Source organism: Daphnia magna, linkage group LG6 (genome assembly GCF_020631705.1).
Source record: "Daphnia magna isolate NIES linkage group LG6, ASM2063170v1.1, whole genome shotgun sequence".
In the NCBI taxonomy this organism is placed as follows: Eukaryota; Metazoa; Arthropoda; class Branchiopoda; order Diplostraca; family Daphniidae; genus Daphnia; species Daphnia magna.
This window is the reverse complement of record NC_059187.1, coordinates 3610823-3630671: the sequence shown is the minus strand read 5'-3', so window position 1 is coordinate 3630671 and position 19849 is coordinate 3610823. Positions and strand designations below refer to the sequence as shown.

The 19849-nt window shown below is 43.1% G+C and overlaps 1 protein-coding gene across 1 annotated transcript; it reads left to right on the top strand.

The window, feature by feature from the left end:
- The first annotated feature begins 265 nt into the window (after positions 1-265).
- Positions 266-19630, top strand: LOC116924967. The gene is given in 20 exon segments (XM_032931594.2): positions 266-1562; positions 6483-6586; positions 7705-7895; positions 7897-7917; positions 8374-8599; positions 9280-9873; positions 9970-10263; positions 10340-10555; positions 10643-10917; positions 10990-11123; positions 11538-11708; positions 11853-12055; positions 12891-12926; positions 13602-13764; positions 14147-14411; positions 14682-14759; positions 17509-17671; positions 17749-17870; positions 17946-18115; positions 18537-19630. Coding segments are annotated over 20 exon segments (4578 nt in total). The 5' UTR covers positions 266-546; the 3' UTR covers positions 18673-19630.
- Positions 19631-19849: the final 219 nt, after the last annotated feature.

Genomic DNA, 19849 nt, shown 5'->3' with positions numbered 1-19849 from the left:
GGGATCATCACGGGATCGCAGGATTTTCCCTCTCGTTCTTGATTGGATGATTATTATACGGAAACCGTCGTTTCAAAAAAAAAAAAGATTTTCTTCTATTTCTTGTTCTATCTTCTCGATGATTCGTTCATTAGAGTGCGTCTTGAACAGTGTCGACGCCGCGTCATATGACCCCAAAGTTGTGCATTCATGATTACATCTGCCTCGAAAAATGGATATACCTGTGCGTCCAGTTGGCTTTTCGTGCCAGTTGGCCGCATCACGCCGTTCAACGGCCGCCAAACTAAACAACGACAACAAAACAATCATAATCATTAAATCCGATTGAATTTTGTGCGCGCTAACGGTGGCTTGTTTGTGAAACAATTGATGTGTATATGCGCTGTGCGCGATTCGCTAACAATGTCCGGATGAGTTTCTTGTTTTGTTTGGTTTTTTTTCCGAAGAAAAAGTTAACTTTTGTGTGCGTGCCACTGTAGACTAACGAATTGCGCGAGCGATTGTATGCAGAGCGAGCGCGAACTGCCGGAACAGTAAGGAAAGGAAATGGCGTCGGCCAGCGGGATGCGCTCCGACAAAATGAACCAACAACGCAGACGCTTCTCGCTGCAAACGTCGGTCAATTTCATCAACAAGATGGGCAGGAAATTGAGCATCGGTAGCCAGCACAGCGGCCACTCTTCGCGCTCTTCATCCTGCACGGGGAGTTTGAACAATTTGAGCGATCAGCACGTGGCGGAGAGGCAATTCAAATTCGGCGGCCACAGTCACAACGAGCGCACGGGTCGCAGTCGATGGCGCAAACCGATTGCGGTCAGCGTTGGCGGCAGCGAAGAGGAACTCAACCGACGGTTTGCCGACTTCGACACGTACCTCGGCGGATTCGACGACGGGCCAGCTGCCGTCGGCCGGCCCGCCCCCGTTCCCATCATTTTGCTCCAGTCGGCCGACGAAGACGACGAGCAAAACGAGGCGGGTGGTCGGCAGCGTTCGCGCTCCGAAACGAGGCCGCCGTCGCATTTCTCGCGATTGCTGAAATTCCATCGACGTCGGCCCAGCCAGTCGGAGAATTCGCCGTCCCCGACGTCCGTCTTGGCTCAATCGCTGGAATTCCCCGTGCCCTACGAGAGACGGGGCTCGTTCCAGAGTTCGTCGACGCTGGGCGTCGCCACGCCCGTTCTCAAGTGCTCACTCGAACAGCTACCGGAAGGCGTGCAAGTCCACCACGCGACGCGAACTTGCAGCCCGTCACCGGAACCTTTCAACGGCCCCTGCTCTTTGTCCGTGCCCGTGAATCACAACGAGGAGCTGCCGGACAAGCTCGGATTCAAATCGACGTTCCGCGATCGGTCGGCCACTTTCTCTTCAACCGACGGCCTCGATCGCAGGAATCCGTCTGCGGAATTGACGCGTCCCGTCCAGAGGGAGCGCAGCGTTTCGTTTTCCGCTACGCAGGCCGGCAGCCCGTCTGCATCGCCTACACCGGCCGATGATCGCACCAAAAAACGTCGTAGTTTGGGTTATCTGTTTTGGCCGCCATCAGGCTTGTTTAGTCGTAGCAGGTAATCATTAGAGAGAGAGAGAGAGAGATCAAAATAAAAATAAAAAGGGGGGGGGGCAATCAAAATGCGTGCATGTCCACACGTGTTTACTCCACCCAGTCCAGTCTTTTTTCTTTCTTTTTTCTCTTTGACCTGATTGGCTGTCTCACATTTGCACCCGAACGAAAAGAAATCCGGGTCGCATTGAAAATGCCCGTCTCGTTGGTCGGGACTTTGCCCGTTAGTGCATCACGTGGATAGCACGTTCAATTACTTGATCTGTGATGGCAACGGCGCATCTCAATCTTTTTATATTTTTGTTTTTGTTTTTGTTTTTTTATTTGATTTCACGAAAAAGGGACATAATTACGAGCTGAGCAACACAAGAAGCAGAAAAGTTCTCTTTTTTTTTTTTTTTTTTTTTTTGAGTTAATGCCTGCTGGGGTCAAAGTAGAGTGGCCCTGCTGAGAAAAAAAAGGCCTGTTTTCGCCGTTCTATATTTTACGTGTATTTGATCCAGTTGCAAGCGGAGTGAACGGCTGCTGTTTCCGCCTGCAGGGGGTGGGCTGGGCGTTAGTTGCGGCCTGGCAAGCAATTTTTTTTTCTCCTCCTTTGTTAGCAATTTATTTTATTTATTTAGTTTTATTCACTCTCCGATTTTTTTTTTCCTTTTCTTTATCGATGCAATCTCAGTAACATATCGCAACCGTATATCACACTATGCGCTGGAATCGGCTAATGCCGTGGCGTCGTCTGCTTCAGTGTGTCACCCGAATTTAGCGATACAACTGACTTTATTTTTTTTTTTTTATAAATAAAAGTGTTGGGTATAGGATTGATTTTTTTATCGTTTCGTGCTATTAAAGTAAAAAGTACTAATGGAAAAAAAAAAAAAGGGTTCCATCAAAGTGATGGATTGCCGTGTGCCCCGGTGGTAAACGACTTTGACATTCGAAAAAAGGAGAGGAAAGAATGAACGAGAGAAATAAAAAAAAGAATTGTCAGATAGAAAATCGTAGTGATGTGTTTGTTATCGATCTCCGAAAGAAAAAAAAGAAAAGAAGAAGAAGAAGTCCGCGTGTACAGGTTGCGCGCGCCTCCAACTTTAGATCGAGTCGGCTAAGAGTAATGGCCGAAAACTGTTGCCAGCCGAATACAATCGGCAATCAATGGACGCATCTTCTTTTCAAAATGCAAAAATCAAAAATCAAACAAATAAATACAAGAAAAGAAAAAAAGAAAATAAAAAAATAGGCCAAGGGATTTAGGAGCCGTGGAAGGATTTGCCACACGTTGCTGCTACTCAGCCTCCCAAAAGACTACCGGAGCCTGAATAATAAAAGACGTTGTGCTGCCTCCTTCCCTTTCCCCCCCAAAAAAAAAAAAGAAGAAGAAGAAGAAGAGCGTATCGTGACTGCGTGAGTGCCGGTAATTGCGCGACGACGTTCGTCGAGACAGAGAGCCAAAAAAAAAAAAAGAAGAGCGGACAGGGCAATTCCATTTTCCTTACACAAAAAAAAAACAGGATGTTACATTTACACACACACACATGTGTATGTGTGGGTGTGTGTGTCGCTCGTTAGACGTTATCTCCCCCTTTTTGTGTGTGTGTGTGTGTGAAGAACCCGACAAAAGTTTGCAGTACGTATACACAAAAGAACCGCCCAACGCGCTTCCCCCTTATTTGCAAAAGCTTATTAGCTAGACGCCGATTGTCGGCTGCTCGACACCTGATCTTCCGTTGATGATTTAAAAAAAAAAATTATAATAATGCTGGGCTAGCTCTTTTGATTGGTTAGCTCTTGATTTAAAAAAATACTTCCTTCCGTTTATGGGTTTCGGCAAGTCATTGCGATGCGCTTTTTTATTGTCCTTTTTTCTTTGTGTGTGTGTGTGTGTGTGTATCAAAAGCGAACCAAGTTAACGGCAGGAAAACGGTTTATTTATATGTTACTTTTTTTTTTTGATGACGATTGTTTTTTTATTTCGGGGGGAGGGGAATAGATTTTGTGTGTGTGTGTGTGATTTATATCTCTATCTAAGCTGCCAAGTTTTTCAGTCGTAAAAAGAGAAAAAGAAAGTGATGGCAGCCGAAACCAGGAGCCAAATCAATATCCAATGACGACTGAGTGCTGAAAATGTTGTTGAAAACTTTGATCTCGCAAAGAGCCGCACTTTTTCTTATCAAACTTCCCTCCCCATTATAATGTACACAAAAGTTCTTCTCTTTTAGCGTACACGTCTACTATATGAGTTTGCGTAAGGTAATCCCCGACGGTTCGTCAGTACCGACGGTCCCTCCACGTATCGTTAGTAAAGAAATTCAACAAAAAAAAATGAGGTGGGGGGGATTTAACGATTAGTTATTTAGTGTGTACAGGTTTTTGTCCCCGAATGGGTTGAATCCTGTCATTCGCTTTTCTTTTAAATTAATTAATTATTCTATGGCAGTGATGCGATTTCGGTCGATTTCCGTCGCTTCACTGCGGTTCTTTTTTTTTCTTTTTGTTGGCGGGTTTCGTCAGTGGGGGTGTGTTGTGTGTTGTGCACCGCAGAACACACCGAAACGAAAGCCAAGGACTATCGATTGATTTCCCCGAGATGCGCCAACAACGGCCCGATTAAATCAAGAGCACGACGGATGATAACAAACGTAAAAGACAATGTTGCAAGGTCAAAGGTGCACGACATTCGTTCTCACGGGTTATACGTATTCCCCTTTTTACGCGAGACGTCTCAAATCCCCCCACCCCCCACTCCCTTTTCTTTTTTGTTTATTTAAGATTTTGTTTTTTTGTCTGGCGTCATTGTTTCCTTCCGGTTTTTTTTTCTTCATCTTGACAGTTGTTATGATTTGCCGCACGGATTCAGTCATGCCACCTCTTCTATATCTGCCTCTCAATAAAGAGAAGTTTGCGCAGCCGGGCGTCGCATGTCTTCTGCCTATCGAGTTGGTCTTCACGCCGAACAAAATCTCTTGAAAGAAAAGAAAATTATTTTATATTTTTGCAAGAGAGAAAAAAAAAAAAAAAAAGGGAGAAGGAAAACTTGAGTTTTTTTTTTTTTTTTGGGGGCTCAGCGGGATTTGCATGCGAAGACTGTCGTATTCAAGTGAAAGGAAATGAAAAGACATGCCAAAGCCACATTTCCCCCTCTCCTTCAGCTTTACTTTTTCACTTTGTGTGTGTGTTCTACTTGCTGCATTTTGCTCTCAAAAAAAAAAAAGGGAAAATGGAGACTGCCGTTAATTCAAGTCTATGCCTTTCATCACATTTCCTCTCATCTTAAAAGACCTTTTTCTCTTTTTGCTCTCTAGCTTTCACTTTTCAATGATTCAGTAGGGTATGCGTCGGTGAAAGCCAAAGTAGAAAGTCACTCGTGTAAAAATGCGTAGCACTTGACTAATACGCTTTAAAAAAAAAACCCAACAAAAATCGTAACGTTTTTTCTTTAAAAATTTAATTAATCAGAATCAACCAATGGCTTTCAAAATTAGACGCTAGATGGCGTTTGATGTTTGATTGGTTTGTTTTGGGTTCGATGGCTGCCGCCTGCCTGCTACATTTCGGTGGGTGGGGAGGGCATTGCGTATTGGAAGATGTTCGAGCTCGATGTTGTCTCCCTGGAATACAACATTCTTTCAGCACACTGCCCATCCTCTTGATCGGGAGTCGGTACGTTCTTTGCAGTGGGACAGACGTTTGTATAACGAAGTTGCCATGGTGAAGTTGTCCACCAATCTCATCGTTTTTTGAAGGAAAGCAGGTTGCCCCTCCATTTGCTTTACCTTGCTGCTCGATTGATTTCTTTTTTGTTTAGTTTTACTCATTTTTTTGTTTGTTTATTTGGCTGATTACTATTGTTATACTGTCGTTTGGTGTGGTGTTTGTTTCGTTTTGCATTGTTACGGGCGTGACGTGAACGATGGACGCATTGGGACCTGGCTTCCAGGCCTTTCGCTTCCAGTTCTGGTGAGACATTGCCCACCCCAATTAGTGAGTTGTTTTGTTTGTTTGTTTTTAGGGACTGGTGTGTCTATCTCGTTACGACAGCAACAACAACAAATTGTCTTGCCAGTCCCTAACTGTTTCGTGTTTACCTGGTCGGCTAAATGCTTTGCAAAGTGAATCAGTATGATTGCTTTCTAACGGTTGGTGCGTTCAGTCGTTCAACAGCTCCTTCCCAAACGAAAATATCATCAATAATAACGTGTCCCTCTTTTCTTTTTTTTTTGAGGGAAGCCACACACAAAAAAAAAACCAAACAGCAGGATGGTGCTAGAATGGAGTAGTTTGCATTCTCGAAACAAATCTTTGTGTGTGTGTGTGTGCGTACCCTAAATTTTGCCTTTGGACAAGGAATAAGCGCGCGCGCGTGTGTGCGAGAGTCTTCTTCCCCTTATCGATTTCTTCAGCCAGACCGTGGAGAGAGACAGAGATCGTTACTACCCCATGCGTTCGTTTCTTTTTGACTATTTTCTTCTTTTTTTTGATGTGGTGGGTGGGGTACCTTCTTTGTTGACTGTAGTAAGATCTTTTGAGATCTCAATAAGTTGGCGTCGACTAGCATCTCTTTTCTTGTTCCGTTGTGCCTGCCGCATGTTTCTGACACAGCAAAATGAAGCGCCAGGGTTCAGCACGTAGAGCTGCCCCGTTTGGGGCATTTCTCTTTAGCCGACTTTGAAGTGTAAAAAAATATGAAGAGAGAGAGAGAAAGAGAGTAAGAACTTGATTGAAGATGAACTGTAGCCTGTGGCGTGTCAAAGTTTGGACAGCCGGACCGAAAAAACGCGGATGCGCTTCCTGATTGAGATGTGTGCTGTAATTCAATTAACGTTGGGCACTCGATTTCATTTGTTGTTTAATTGATTCAAATGTTTTCATTGTTGTCTAACGGATCAATTTTGTTTTGTTTTTGTTTTTGTTTGATTTGATGAATCAGGACCAAGAGCCGGAGTGTGGATCAGAGTTTGGCGGCCGCGTTTGACGTGGATGTCATTGGCGGATTGAGCCGTTTAGCCGGATCGGCTTTGGGCAGTAGCACCGGTACATTATTTATTTATTTATTTTATTTTAAAAATTCGATTCTTTTTTATTTTTATCTTATCGATTTTATTATTTTTTTTTTTGGGGGGGGGGTTTGTTTGACGTTTTAAGGACGTTTGACAATGTCGAGATGTTTTTAAGACATGAAATTCTATGAATAAGTGACTTGTTGAAACCTAAAAATGGAACCTCTCGAAAAGGAAAAAGGGTCACGCGCGGCTCTTCTTACAAGTTGATTGACCAATAGGATTTGCTCTTGTAACGTCGCAAGTTAGGAATCAATATAGGGGAGAACCCCCCTTTTTTTATTATATATTGAACGAAAAAAATTTGCCTTGGTCGATAACGTCTGGCGGAGGAGGGGAGGAGGAGGGCTAACAATAGATTCGTGTCCACTCACGGGAAATCTTTGCCATCCCTTCTATACATATTTTGTTAAAAATTGAATCAAACATTCTTTTCCCTTCAATCAGATACACCGTTTTTTAAAAAAAAAGGATTTTCAATGAAAACTCGTATTGTTTAGCGATTGTTCGTCGCTCGTTCATTGTCTCAACGCCCCGTCATCATCTTGTCTTGATGCCCTCCCCAAAACTCTGTTCGTTCTCTAACTTGAAGAGCCTCGCCCTCCGCCAAACAGTGCGGATTACTTTGAGCTATTGTTTCATTTAATGGCGCACGGATGATTCAATGGAAACGTAGAAAGACAAAAAGCAACCGGCAATTCGCATTTCTTTTGTTTTCCTATTTTTCTTTCTTATTTGTTGTTGCTTCTCTTCTATGTTTCCTTTTTTTTTCTCTCTCGCCTAGGAAATAGGAATCGTCGTTGGTTATAACACAAATCTATTCTGATTTTCATTTGTATTTATTTGATCGGGTCGCTGTAGTCGATCGGTTTAGATTGAAATCCCCCGATGTGTGTTAACGTCTCGCTGTTAGCGCCGCTTCTATTTAGACATGCCGCAGGGAATAAGACGATCTAGAAGATGAATGGATTGTTTTTTCATTTTCTTTTCTTTTTCTCTTCTAATTGATTAAACGTTACAGCCTGCACTTGTATCGATTGTTGTTGATGTGTTCGTCTTGTGTGTGTGTGTGTGTGTGTGTTGGAACGGTAGACAGTGGCGGAGGAGGTCGTCCTGGTAGCCCCATCGGTGAGAGACGATCAAGCGGAAGCGGCGGCAGCAACAGCCGCCTGACGGAAGACACGCTGGCCTATACAGTTCAGAGCAACGACACGCTGACCAGTTTGGCCGCTCGCTTCGACACGACACCGTCGGAGCTGGTCGCCATCAACAAACTCCATTCGAGGTCTGATCTTCCCTGGACAGGTGATTGATTTCATTTTAACGTTACCTCGTTTCGATTCAAGGGTAGTGACGTCTCGTTGGGGAATTATATGAATATCAAGGATAGGGAAGGGTAATTGGTGAATTAATTAACGGAAAAAAAAATAAAATTAATTAGTTAGGGAGGGAGAGAGGGGAAAAAGAAGCGCCTGGATGAGTTCCGGCTTCACGGAGAAGAGCAGACAAGTTACAGCAATAAATGTCAGGTTGGGTCAACTTCCAGCATTTTTTTGCTTGAGCTGATTCTGCATAACAAGTGGCGCATAAATTCGTGGAAAAGAAAAAAAAAACATAAGGGGGTGAAAGAAAATCGATACAAGTCCTAATTGGTTTGATCTACCTGTTTGATGAATGTGACACGCTTCTTTTGCCTCGCAGCTCTTGAAGCGTTTTTTTGTTGTTGAAATAATTGAACTGAATGCTTTCCCATATTTTTAGGTACTGCTAGTTCCGCGTAAAGATGCCGACGCGAGTAGAGGAGCCGCAGCGGATTCGGAAGGGGCTGGAATGTCGGCCACGGGGGGCGAGTCGGCCACCGTCGGACCGCACATGTCGCTGAACGTGTCCATCAGGTCGTCGACGAGTAATACCAACATCAACGAAATCGGTCGCGACAGCAATGGCGGCTATGCGTCACCGACAGCAGAGCGCCCCATCGAGCACGGTACCAAATACTACACTCCATTCCTCCCCCTCCCCCCTCTCCCTCCTCTTTCTTTTTTTTCTTCTTTTTTTTTTTTCTTTTACTACTCGGCTGTGTGTACTGCGTAGTACCCCATTACCCGCTAAATCACATCTTAGGATAACTGGATCAACGTGCTGTACGTAAGGGGAGGGACATGATGAGTTTTGTTTCCAGGAAGAAACAACGTGGTGTTTTTGTTTTTTGTTTTTCGGGAGCGTGAGGACGATTGTTTTGGGAGTTTTAAAACGAAAAGAGTTACCACCCCGCCCCTGATTTCAAATATGGAGAAAACTCGTGGCTTTATCTTAGAGTTACAATGAAAATCGATAGAAAGAGGACTAGAATCAAAAGATTAAAAAAAAAAAAAAAGACTGATGGTAGACACAGAAAGAAAGAGAGAGAGACCCCTCCCCAAAAAAAAAAAGGGGGGATACCTAACTAGTGCACGCATATAAGATCAGGAAATGAATAAAATAAATGTTGACAAAGCTGCAGGGCTTCTAAGAATTAAAGCGAACACAAAAAGATGCTTCCCTTTCTTTGCCGTTCACGTCCCCCCTCCGTTCACCCATTTCTCTTTTTCAATCTGATGGATGAAACACAACAAAAGTTGGAACTCGTTTTCATTCTTTCCTTCTTTCTTTAAAAAAAAAAAACAGCATTTCTCGACAGTTTACGACCTCCCGGATCGCCGCGTTTCAACAGAGTGGATTTGTCTTTTACCAGCCCAAAGAGCGGAGCTGGACAGACGGGCACTTGCGCCTCGGATTTGGCCAACATCGAACGTGAAATCAACAACGAAGAAATCTTAACCCAAATGGACGAGGAGGCCGAACGTCTGAGGGATCGCAGCGCCTACGAGAAGTTCTTGAAAATCCACGTCAGGCACATCACGGACGGCCAGGGCGTTGTGGCCGGCGTCCTACTCGTCACGCCCAACACGGTCATGTTCGATCCGAACGTGTCCGATACGCTCGTCATCGAGCACGGAGCCGAAGCTTATGGTGTCATTGCGCCCATGGAATTCGTCGTCAACGCGGCCCTCTATCCGGACATTGCTCACATGAGGCTGGCCGATTCGAAGGGCCAGCCCGACCAGCCCATCACCGACCCAATCTATTTCCCGACCAATTGCCCGTTGCACCGGAAGTACGCCCTCCTGAAGGAGAGGGCCCACCTCAAGCAGAAGGAGACGTCCAATCCATTGGACGTTGATGATCTCGATCCGGCCGCCGGAATACTCGCCATTGCCGGTTCGTTTCGTTTCGTTTCGACATGGCCGATGGAATCAAATGAAACCATCCAATGTTTCTCTTGTTTTTCTTCCTTTCTCTCAACGAAACGTATAGGTGACATTCAGCGTCGATGGAGCGAAGGAGAAGACGCCGGAGGCGATGGAAGCCAGGCAACAGCTCAAGGGGATGCTTTGGCAGAGGCGGCCGCATCTTCAGTGCCGGCCACGTTGGAGCCCGTGCGAAGTGATGACGAAGCAACCCAAACGAGAACCAGCTCTCTTAGCCACGATAGCGTGGACGGTGCTGTTGTGACAGTCACCTCTAAACCTGTTTGTCCAATCATTCCGCCGCCGTCGGTGGTCGAAGCCGCCCATCAAAGTGGCCACGTTATTCGCCTGCACGTTAAAAGTATGAAAGATGAAGAAGAGCGCACCATCATTCGGAGTGTATTGACGTTTGATTCGATTATCTTATGTGCCTTTAGATGAAACTTCAGTTCCGGCCAGCGTTGCGGATGCCTCGGCCGGTGGGCCACGCAAAGGAGAGTTGGATCTAGTTGACAAATCATCGCTGTCGTGCGATCATTCATTGGTCAGTGGCATGCGGCTTGCCTCTTCGATGGACAAGACACCCAGTGGCGAACGCGAGGATGAATTGTGCATCTCGGAAGAGCTCAACGTCACCGACGATGATGACAAAGGTGATTGATTTCTTTGCTCATTTACAGCAACATGAAATGAAAAATGAAATGAATTGGGCCATGTCGTGTAATGGATTGGATTTACAGACGAGGCGTTCCACTCTTCCACCGGCTCTGCTTATGAACAAGTCATCAATGAAGCCATGATGGATGACTCGGAGAGCCGGCCCCGCCATGGTAGCACTGGGACAACATCGGCCATGGGTCCCCATCAGAGCGGCGCTGCCCGCAGTCGGGCAATGCACTCGAGTTTTCATCGTCAGCCGCGCCACGCTTCCGGATCTGAACCCATGGCTACCAGCCGGCCTCAATCGAGTTCTCCGGCGCCAATCGCATCATCGCCCGAAACTCGGGGACAAAGAGTACGTTCGTATTTTTTTAGATTTTTCTTATATTCAATGAATTTGTCATTTGTTTTTTTCTTTTTGGAACAGATGCTGAAACGCTTGTCTTATCCGCTCGTGTGGATGGGTGAGAGTCTGACGGCCGATTCGAAGGAAAACAGTCCAGTCTTGCTGGCTGATAAGGACCCCAACGCCGAGTCCGTCTTCTCCAAAGTGTTTTCCAGGTGAGGGGAAATTGTTTGCTATTAGCGTTGAGGTTATGGCGGTTTCATCGAACAAACGTCCATGTCATTACCGTCAACGACGTTTTCAGGTAATGTATTTTGCAAACAGCCATTTGGGTTTGTTTTTTTTTTTTGTTATTGATGGTACATCATTTGCATGATTGCGTGGTTATGGCAAAATAGGCTCGGATAATTTGATTTCGGCTTTGGCTTGCGACTTTTGTTATCTTTTGTTTTGTTTTGTTTGTTTTTTTAATATTTGCATGACTCGCATGATTTCTTTTATTTTGCCTGGTATTTGTTTTTCATTTGCGGTTTTTCTTTTTCTATTTTTTTTTAATTTTTTTTTATTGCTTATCGACTCACTTCCTACCTCTAAAACGCACGCTTTGTGGCGGGTTGGGCACGCTATAGTAATCACGCCGACCAGTCGGTGGAGTTGAGCTGCGACAATTCGATGGCGAGCCAAACCACCGACGACAGTTGGGTCGTTGCCGACGTGACGGAACATACTGGCGCGGAACGTTCGGCTATTCTGATGGCTGCCGCAGCCGCCATCGCCATCGGAACCATCGACGGCGCGAGGTACCGTATCCATCACGAAACACATCTAATCATTAACTCGCAAAAGGGAGTTAATTGTTTATTTTAATTGCGCGGCAGAGTCCCTTTTCCTAATTGTTGTTATTATTATTATTTTTCGTTCGTTTTGATTGTTGTTGTTTGCAGGAGATTGTCGACAGAAAACAGTTTGAAATTGGATAGCCGTTTGGTGCCGAATTTATTCCGCGGCAAGGACCAAGGACATCAACAGCAACAGCAGCACAATGCGAATTCAAGTGGCCAATCATCTGGTGGTGCTCAACCCAAACTCGGTTACAGGAGCATGGTGTCGGTCGATGACGTACCCGAATTGTTTGCCTCGCTAGACAGTAAGTCGAACAGATGATTGCTTTCCTAATTGATCAACGCTCTTTGTACTCATCACATTTTGACCTCAAAAAACAAACACAAAATGAAACAAAACAAAATGAAAGCGCAGGACTATTAAAGGTAACAACCGTTGCTCATCGTGAATGGTCTGAACCGAACGTGAGTTTGTCAGACGGCATAGAAGATGCCCTTGGTTTTGCATGTCCCAACAGCTGACGTCAGTTTTATTAAATGATTATTTCGGTAGATAATTCCCTGAAAAACGTGAGTTGTAAAACAGTTTGTAATGTGGCCAAGTCCCGCCCCTTTATTGTTATCATTTTTTCATTCATCGAGACGTTGCCGCTCTTGATTGGCGTGAAGCGAACATTCGTGACGCTTTTAAGGTGGCACGCTTGATTTCAATTGTAGGGCGCCGTTGCCATGGGTTCATCATGAAATGCGGGGTGAATGAAATGTTCACGGCAAGCTGCTCGATTTTTGTTGCCGTGAAATGTCTTTTGACGATCGAAACATGCTTGGTTGGTTGTTACACTTAACCCCAGTCAAATTTGCGAATCACACGTACACGTTAACATCACGTATTTCTTTTCTTTTTTTTAGATCGCACACACATCATTCACGTCATTGTTGTTGCATTTGTCGAATTAACATGTCCATGTTTCCCTCTTGTTCATTCAAGATGGCAATTTGGCAAGATCATTTCCCCTCCCTCGATGAACTATTGGCTAATTTTCATTTTGCATTTTCCTCTTTTTTTTTTTTTGGGATTTTTTAAAAATTCTTTTTTTTGTATTTCACCTTTCTTGAAAATCCGTTGATTGTTCAACGCAGTCCTGCACTCGCCGTACTTCGAACTTAACTTTATGGGTAAGACACGCGATTTAAAACAAAACCAAAAAATTCGACCCGAAATCGGAAAGAAACCAAACATTTTCTTGGACGTTTCAAAATGTTTCTTTTTTCTTCTTCTCTTTGCTGCCCCTTTTTTTTTATATTTAAAAATTAGATAATGTTGTTGCGACATGATTGTTTCCGATTAAGGAGATTTGCAGAAATCGCATTGCTATGGAAATTGGAAATCGCTAGAACGTTGCCCTCCCCCCCGTAAAAAGAAGCAGGAAAAGCTTGTCTCGTTTTTGTTTTTGTTTTTTTGTTTTGCTGTTTCACCAGATTTGTGTGCATCTGCGGTCGTAGCACGATAGATGGCTTGGCATGCGGGGCTGTGCAGGAAAACCGGACGAGGACAGTAAGACCGGAGTTCGATGCACGAGAAATCATTTTTTTTTCAAATTCTTTTTTTTTAATAATTCTCTTTTTTTTTCTTCACTCAAACTTTCTCTCGTTGTCGCTTTATCACACAGTTGGCAATGGATTTCATCATCATAAGTGTTTTGTTTTGTTTTTTCCTGACAGATCACGTTTACTTTTTCTTGATTTCTTTCTTTTGAATATTATGGAGGAATAATATTTTTATATGTGTATTAATAATGCGCATTGCTTCTTTTGTTTTTCGTTTTTTTTTTTTTTTTCCCTTGCAAATAGAATTGATTCCCAAGCCGGCGCAGCCATGCGATGCTCCTCCACTCTACTTGCGACTGCGAATGGGAAAACCGTTGAACCGCAAGGGAGCCATGACCACACCCATCATGTCGTACGGAAAGAAAAAGATGAAGCCCGAATATTGGTTCAGCATCCCGCGAGACAAGTACGTGTGTGCACCCCTTGTCGCCATGACATGGAACCACCTTTAGTCTAAAGTAAAAACAACCGTGTCTAATGGGTGGGATCCATTAGAAGAATAGGCGAAGGACGAATGGATTTGTAATGAGCGTAGGCGGAGGGGGGAAGCAAAAAATTGCGCTCTAAATAACAGCAAGTTTGGGGAATTAAAGCGAACGAAAACAATCGGATGAAAAGCAACGAGGCCTTGATGTATCGATGGCGGATGCTTTCGCGTTAATCCGACCAAAACCAGATTTGACATTGAATTGTTTTTGTTGCTGTTATTCGCCCCCACCCTTGTCAAGTACGGCGTTCTACATGAATATTAATAGTTGACACGTTGTTTTGATTGGAATTCATTTCAGGGCGGATAGTTTGTGCCGGTTTTTCTTGCTCTGGTCACCGGATGTGTACGGAGAACCGGGAGATGCTGAGTGCGTAGCTAAACGCGGTTTCGAGCTCATCACGGAAGATCTCGAATGGGAGGAGCCGAGTCCCGTTCGAAGGCAGAAACCTGCCAAGAAAAGCAAGGGCTCAAGTGGCGGCAAAAGGAGTGGCGAACATGACGTCACCGAAGATGAAGACGACCCGCACGGGGTCACGTCAGATCTGGCTAAAGAATCTTGGGAGGTACGGCCATTTTGTTTTTTTTTTTTTTGTTTTGTTTTTTTGCATTTCCATCGTTCCGTAGATTTCGTTTCATTGAACGATTCTATTTCATTTTAAATCTGCCCGTCAAACATTTTGACTCTTTGCTTTTCTCTCTTTCTTCATCATCTCTTCTCTTAACATCTTCTACTCGATCGGTCGATCATCATTCTTTGCTGGTGAACAACACAACCAAACATTCTAATACTTAATCGTTAACAAATCGATCTAAACAATCAAACGAAACAAAAGCGTGCCAAAGCCCCCTATGTCCGCTTGTTCACCATTCTAAAGACGCAGGCAACGCTTTTCGAGAGCGACCAGGATGAGGTGGGCAAACATTCCGCTATTTTTTTTTTATTTTTTTTTTTTTTTCACCCACAATTGTTGTGTGTCTTGTTTTTTTTGGTGTATAGAAGCTGTGCACCTTTTAGTTTTCGAATTTGGTAGAAAAAAAGAATTTTGTTTTTTCTAATTTTCTAGTCACTTTGCTCGAAACACACGTGCGAATTCACAGTGCAATTTTCTCTCTCGCACACGGGCACATTCACCAAAACGTGTTGGCTTTAGGTGACCTTGTTTCGGTTATTCACCTGCATCTGCAGTGAATCATGACGACATTTTCTTGTTTTTTTTCTGTTTCGTGGTTTTTTTTGGGGGGGGGTATGCCAAACTTGACGGAACGTGACGTCAGGTTGAAACTGCGTCGTTTCATTTATAGTTCATATTGACTTTTTTGTTTTTGTTTGTACGTTTAATTTGAACTAGATTTCATTTGTTTTCGTTTCTTGAATTTTTTCCTTCTATTTTTGTTTATTTTTGTTTATCTATTTGTTTTTTTTGTGCGTCATTTTGTGTGATGTGGTTAGTTTTGGTGGGGATTTAGGTGCGATGCGATTGTAGGTGCGATGCGATTGTCCCGTTCTTTTTGCCCTGCACAGTGCACACATGTCATTCAGTCTGTTTCCTCTCGACCTACAGCTGCTGCCATCTAGCGACAAAGCTCCGCCCCTGACAACCTCGTTTTTATTTTTGTTTGACTAGAGAATACGCGATAAAAATGCGAAATGAAAGAAGATTTTGTTGAAACAAAAACCAGAGATAGAAAAAAAAAATCTTTAAATAAAAAAAATATATAAAATTCCGTTTTGGCACAATGAGGAGGCAGGGATTGGCCTCGCCCACTTTTCGGTTGGTTTGCTGTGTCAGTAAATCCTGTTCGACTCCACCCCACCAGGCGTACGGTGTACACACACTGTACAGTATAAAACATTCTCACACACTTATTGAGATCGTTAGTCCACTACACAATTCGGTCCCTGCGTTCTCATTTTGTTGTTTCTCTCTCTTGCTCGATTCACGTGCATTGGAAAGTTGGCCGGCATCGTCTGCTCAGCCGTCGTGAACCGTAACTCTCCAGTCTTCATTCAGCCTTCGTTCGTGTGCCATCTGCTGTGCCAAGAAACGAAATTTTCTTTTTTCTTTTTCGATTCGTGTGTCGGTTCAGTTTGAAACGAACTCGTAGCTAAAAAAAGAAAAACAAAAGAAAACATCCAGATGCTTTTTGCCAGAAGAAGATTGAGCCCACCATCCACCGTCGTGACGGCTTCTGTAGGCCCATTTTCTTTTTCGATTCAATCCATCGTCCCGTGTGTCTCCTGGGCGTTTTCGTTCGTTTTCTTTTAACAATTCGTTTTCTCGTTCCTTGGCTCATTGCACCCCAGTCCATGTGTGTGTGTGTATGTTAATGTGCCTTACATTTCAAACTTTCCGAACGTGGACAACTTGATCGGACGAAAACAAGTTCAGAAACGGGTTTTTTTTTTTCTGTTTTTAAGAATTTAATTTTTTCTTGGGAATTTCGTATTCAAGTTTGTGATAGCTTTCGTGCCACGTGATGAACCAATGATCAATTCCTTTTTTGTTTTATTCTTCCCGTTGATTCGCGTCCTCATTAAAAGCACAACTCTTCCTCATCTGGCTCATCCTGCTTCACTTGTCACCCACCAAGAATTTTTGTTCAGTTTAGTTTTTCTTTGCCGTTTTGTACCATTTTGGTTTTCTTTCTTTCTCTCGTTTTGATTGAAAACGGAAGATCTTTATTTATTTAAAAAAACGAATATTTCACGAGCAAAACGAATTTAAACAAAAGAAAATGGCTGAAACTTCCTCGGTAACCAAATTGCCCTTCCGGAGTAAATCGAGCAGCCATCATTCCAAGAAATTCGTCTCGTTTATCCAATTCTGCAATCGTATCAAAAAGGTTGTGTTGGAATTCTCCGCTCATTATTATTTATTTATTTATTTCTCTCGCTATTTTCAACTTCTTTTCCTACTTTCAAACATTTTTTTTTTCTCGACCTAACATCGCAAACAAAAAGAGGGCGTGGACAGGCAAAGAAAAAAGGTTCACCCTGTCAATTAACGGACGACCTTGTCTTTGATTTCTCCGACGAAAGTTTAGGGAAGGGTGGTCATATTCTTAAATATGTTTTTTTTTTTTTTGTACCACACAAATGTCGCACATAGACATCCTCAATGCCCTATTTTTTTTTTTTTTTATGTTGTTGCCCTGGAGCTATTGCGGCGTACTCACCAGTAGCAGGACACGTATCATCCCTAGCTTTTTAATTTAACTTATTTATTTTTTTTACACATCTAGACGGTCGTTTTGCATATCTGTTTCCGACTGACCTTGTGTATTGTGTGGCCATTTACGTCTCTCTTTATTTTTCTGTCTCACGTAGGCATCGCCTACCACTTTAGGCAATGTTGTTTCTCAATGGTGGTTTCCTTGGTATTCGTCACACTGACCTTCCCCTTTATTTCTTTTCGTAATACCCAACACGAGAATCCCTATAGTATTTTCTTTATCAGAAATGATATATATATATTTTTTAAATATTCACTTTTGTCTTACACCACCTGGAATGTTATCGATGTTGCTCTTGATGCATTCATTCATTTGTCGGTGCCATTGTATTCAGTTCGGCTTGCCTCTTTTTATGACGAACGCTGACGTGTACTCATTAATTATTCATCTGTTTATTTTTTTTTTATTTATGCGCACCATAAATAGATCGTTTCTCTGAATGAAGAAGTGCGCAGGGCATTGTATGGATCGGAACGTTTGAGCGCACTTGATCTGGACTCGTATCTGCCCGATTTAATTGGCCCTACCGAAGTGCTGACTGACGAATATCGCAAACAGCTGGCCAAACATTTGCCAGCGCGAGTTGAAGGTATGACGACATTCTCGCCAACTAAATCAATACATGTTCGTTTGTTTTTGGTTTTTAACGAGTTGCACCTGTTTCAGGTTATCCGTGGACGTTGGTGTTCAGCACGTCGCAGAATGGATTCAGCCTCAGTTCGTTGTATCGTAAAATGATAGGCATCGATAGTCCCATTTTACTGGTGATAGAAGATACGCAGGGAAACGTAAGTCGCTTCTCGAATTCAATTGTTTTCGATGCCGTTGAAATGAATTCTCAACATGATGTCTGCCGATCGCAGGTGTTTGGCGCCATCACGTCGTGCGAAATTCGCGTTAGCGAGTCGTTTTACGGCACAGGCGAGTCACTCCTCTTCGCCATCAACCCGAAAATGCAAATTTATCCGTGGTCGGGCGACAACTCTTATTTTATTCAAGGCAACAACGAAAGCTTGGCCATCGGAGCCGGAGAGTAAGAGATTTCACTTTTCCTTTTCTATTTCTGGTATTCTATTGCGCCATATTTGTTTGTTTGTTTTTTTTAATTCCCCCCCGTCTCGTTTTCATCACGTAGTGCCGATGAATTTCCTTGTTTTAATTGGGCAAAACATTTCATGGTTTAATTGCTCATGGCGATGCTGAAATAGCATAAGCTCGGCGTGTATCCATTTGAAGTGAACGTCCTCGCGTAACGAGGAAATCTCGCTGTCGAATCAGTTGAAAATGTGTTAGCCTTCAAAGAATTGTTTGCCGCCCAAAAAGCTGGACGTTTCATTTGACAACCATTTACGATAGTGCGTACACGCTCAGTGTAGATTTATGGCCATGAATCCTCACGTAACCATTTCCTTATCGTCTCATTTATTTTTTGCTTTCCCTTGTACTACTCACAGTGGCCGTTTTGGATTGTGGCTGGACGGTGACCTGAACCAAGGCCGTTCGCAGACGTGTAAGACGTTTGGAAATGATCCGCTCAGCCCGGATGAAGATTTTTGGGTCAAGACGCTCGAATGCTGGGCGTTCATGTGAAAACGCATTGGTTGTTGATTGTACTCTCAAATCTCTCTCTCTCTCTCTCTCTCTCTCTATCTATCTATCCGTTCTCACTCACACACTCACAGACATACACATACACACACATTCCTCACGTACACACCAATGTAACACGAGACCTCCCCCTCTTTTGTTTTCTTTATTCCCTTTCCCTTTCTACCTCCTCCCTTCATCTGCCCCACCTTCCGTAACCTGCATCACTTATCCCTCGCGCCAAAATAAATATCTTAGCTCTATATATATTATATATTCTAACCAATAATAGAAAGAAAAAAAAAAAAAAAAAAAAGCAAAGAAAAATAAGCACATCAAGATATTTATCTTGTATTGTTGTTCGTTAGTGAGAGCGGTTTCGTTGCGATCCGCTCTGTACATCATTTTTTTTTTTTAACCGTGTTCGTGTTAATAAATACAGCTCTAGAATGTGAGCCGAATCGGCGCCCAACCTGCCCGTCTCTTTTTTTTTGGTTTTTTTTTTTGTACAGATCAATTTCTACATAAAACATCCTTCTTTTCTTCAATTCTTTTCTTATTGACGGGCTAAAAAAAAAATGGTTGGGTCCGTCTAAAAGAAAATTGAAACCCCTCCTCAACTTCCAACGTCCATCAAAACATGTTGTTTTACATTTATTTACATGTTATTAGTTGTTTTGTTTTTCCAGTTGATACAATTGGTGGAGCAAAACAAGAAAAATCAGACGTCGGAAAATCTTTTTCATCCCCAGCAGTCCATAACCTTGTAGCCAGCCACAAAGTATGCATCCCCATCGAAACAATGTTGAAAAAAAAATAAAATTAAAAATAAAAATAAATTAAGGCATTGAAAAACGGTTATTGTTGGTATAATGTTGATGTCATTTAATTGTTTGGTTGCGCATATACTATCTCTTCTTGTATAAGCAATACACACACGACATGGCTTTCACAATCAAAACATTGGCTTATCTTCTATTTCAAAATCGTGCAACGTGACATGCTGCGTGAGGCCATGTGTCTCAAATTAAAATTCCTTATCTTCTGACTGATCCCCGTTAAGCCTTCGCACTCCCGTGTTTTATTATGTTGTTGACAACACGTTAGTTGATGTATGAGCAATGATCAAGACGGCGGTGATATGCGTTTTACAAGGGTTTTATGCCAGCCGTGTAATAAA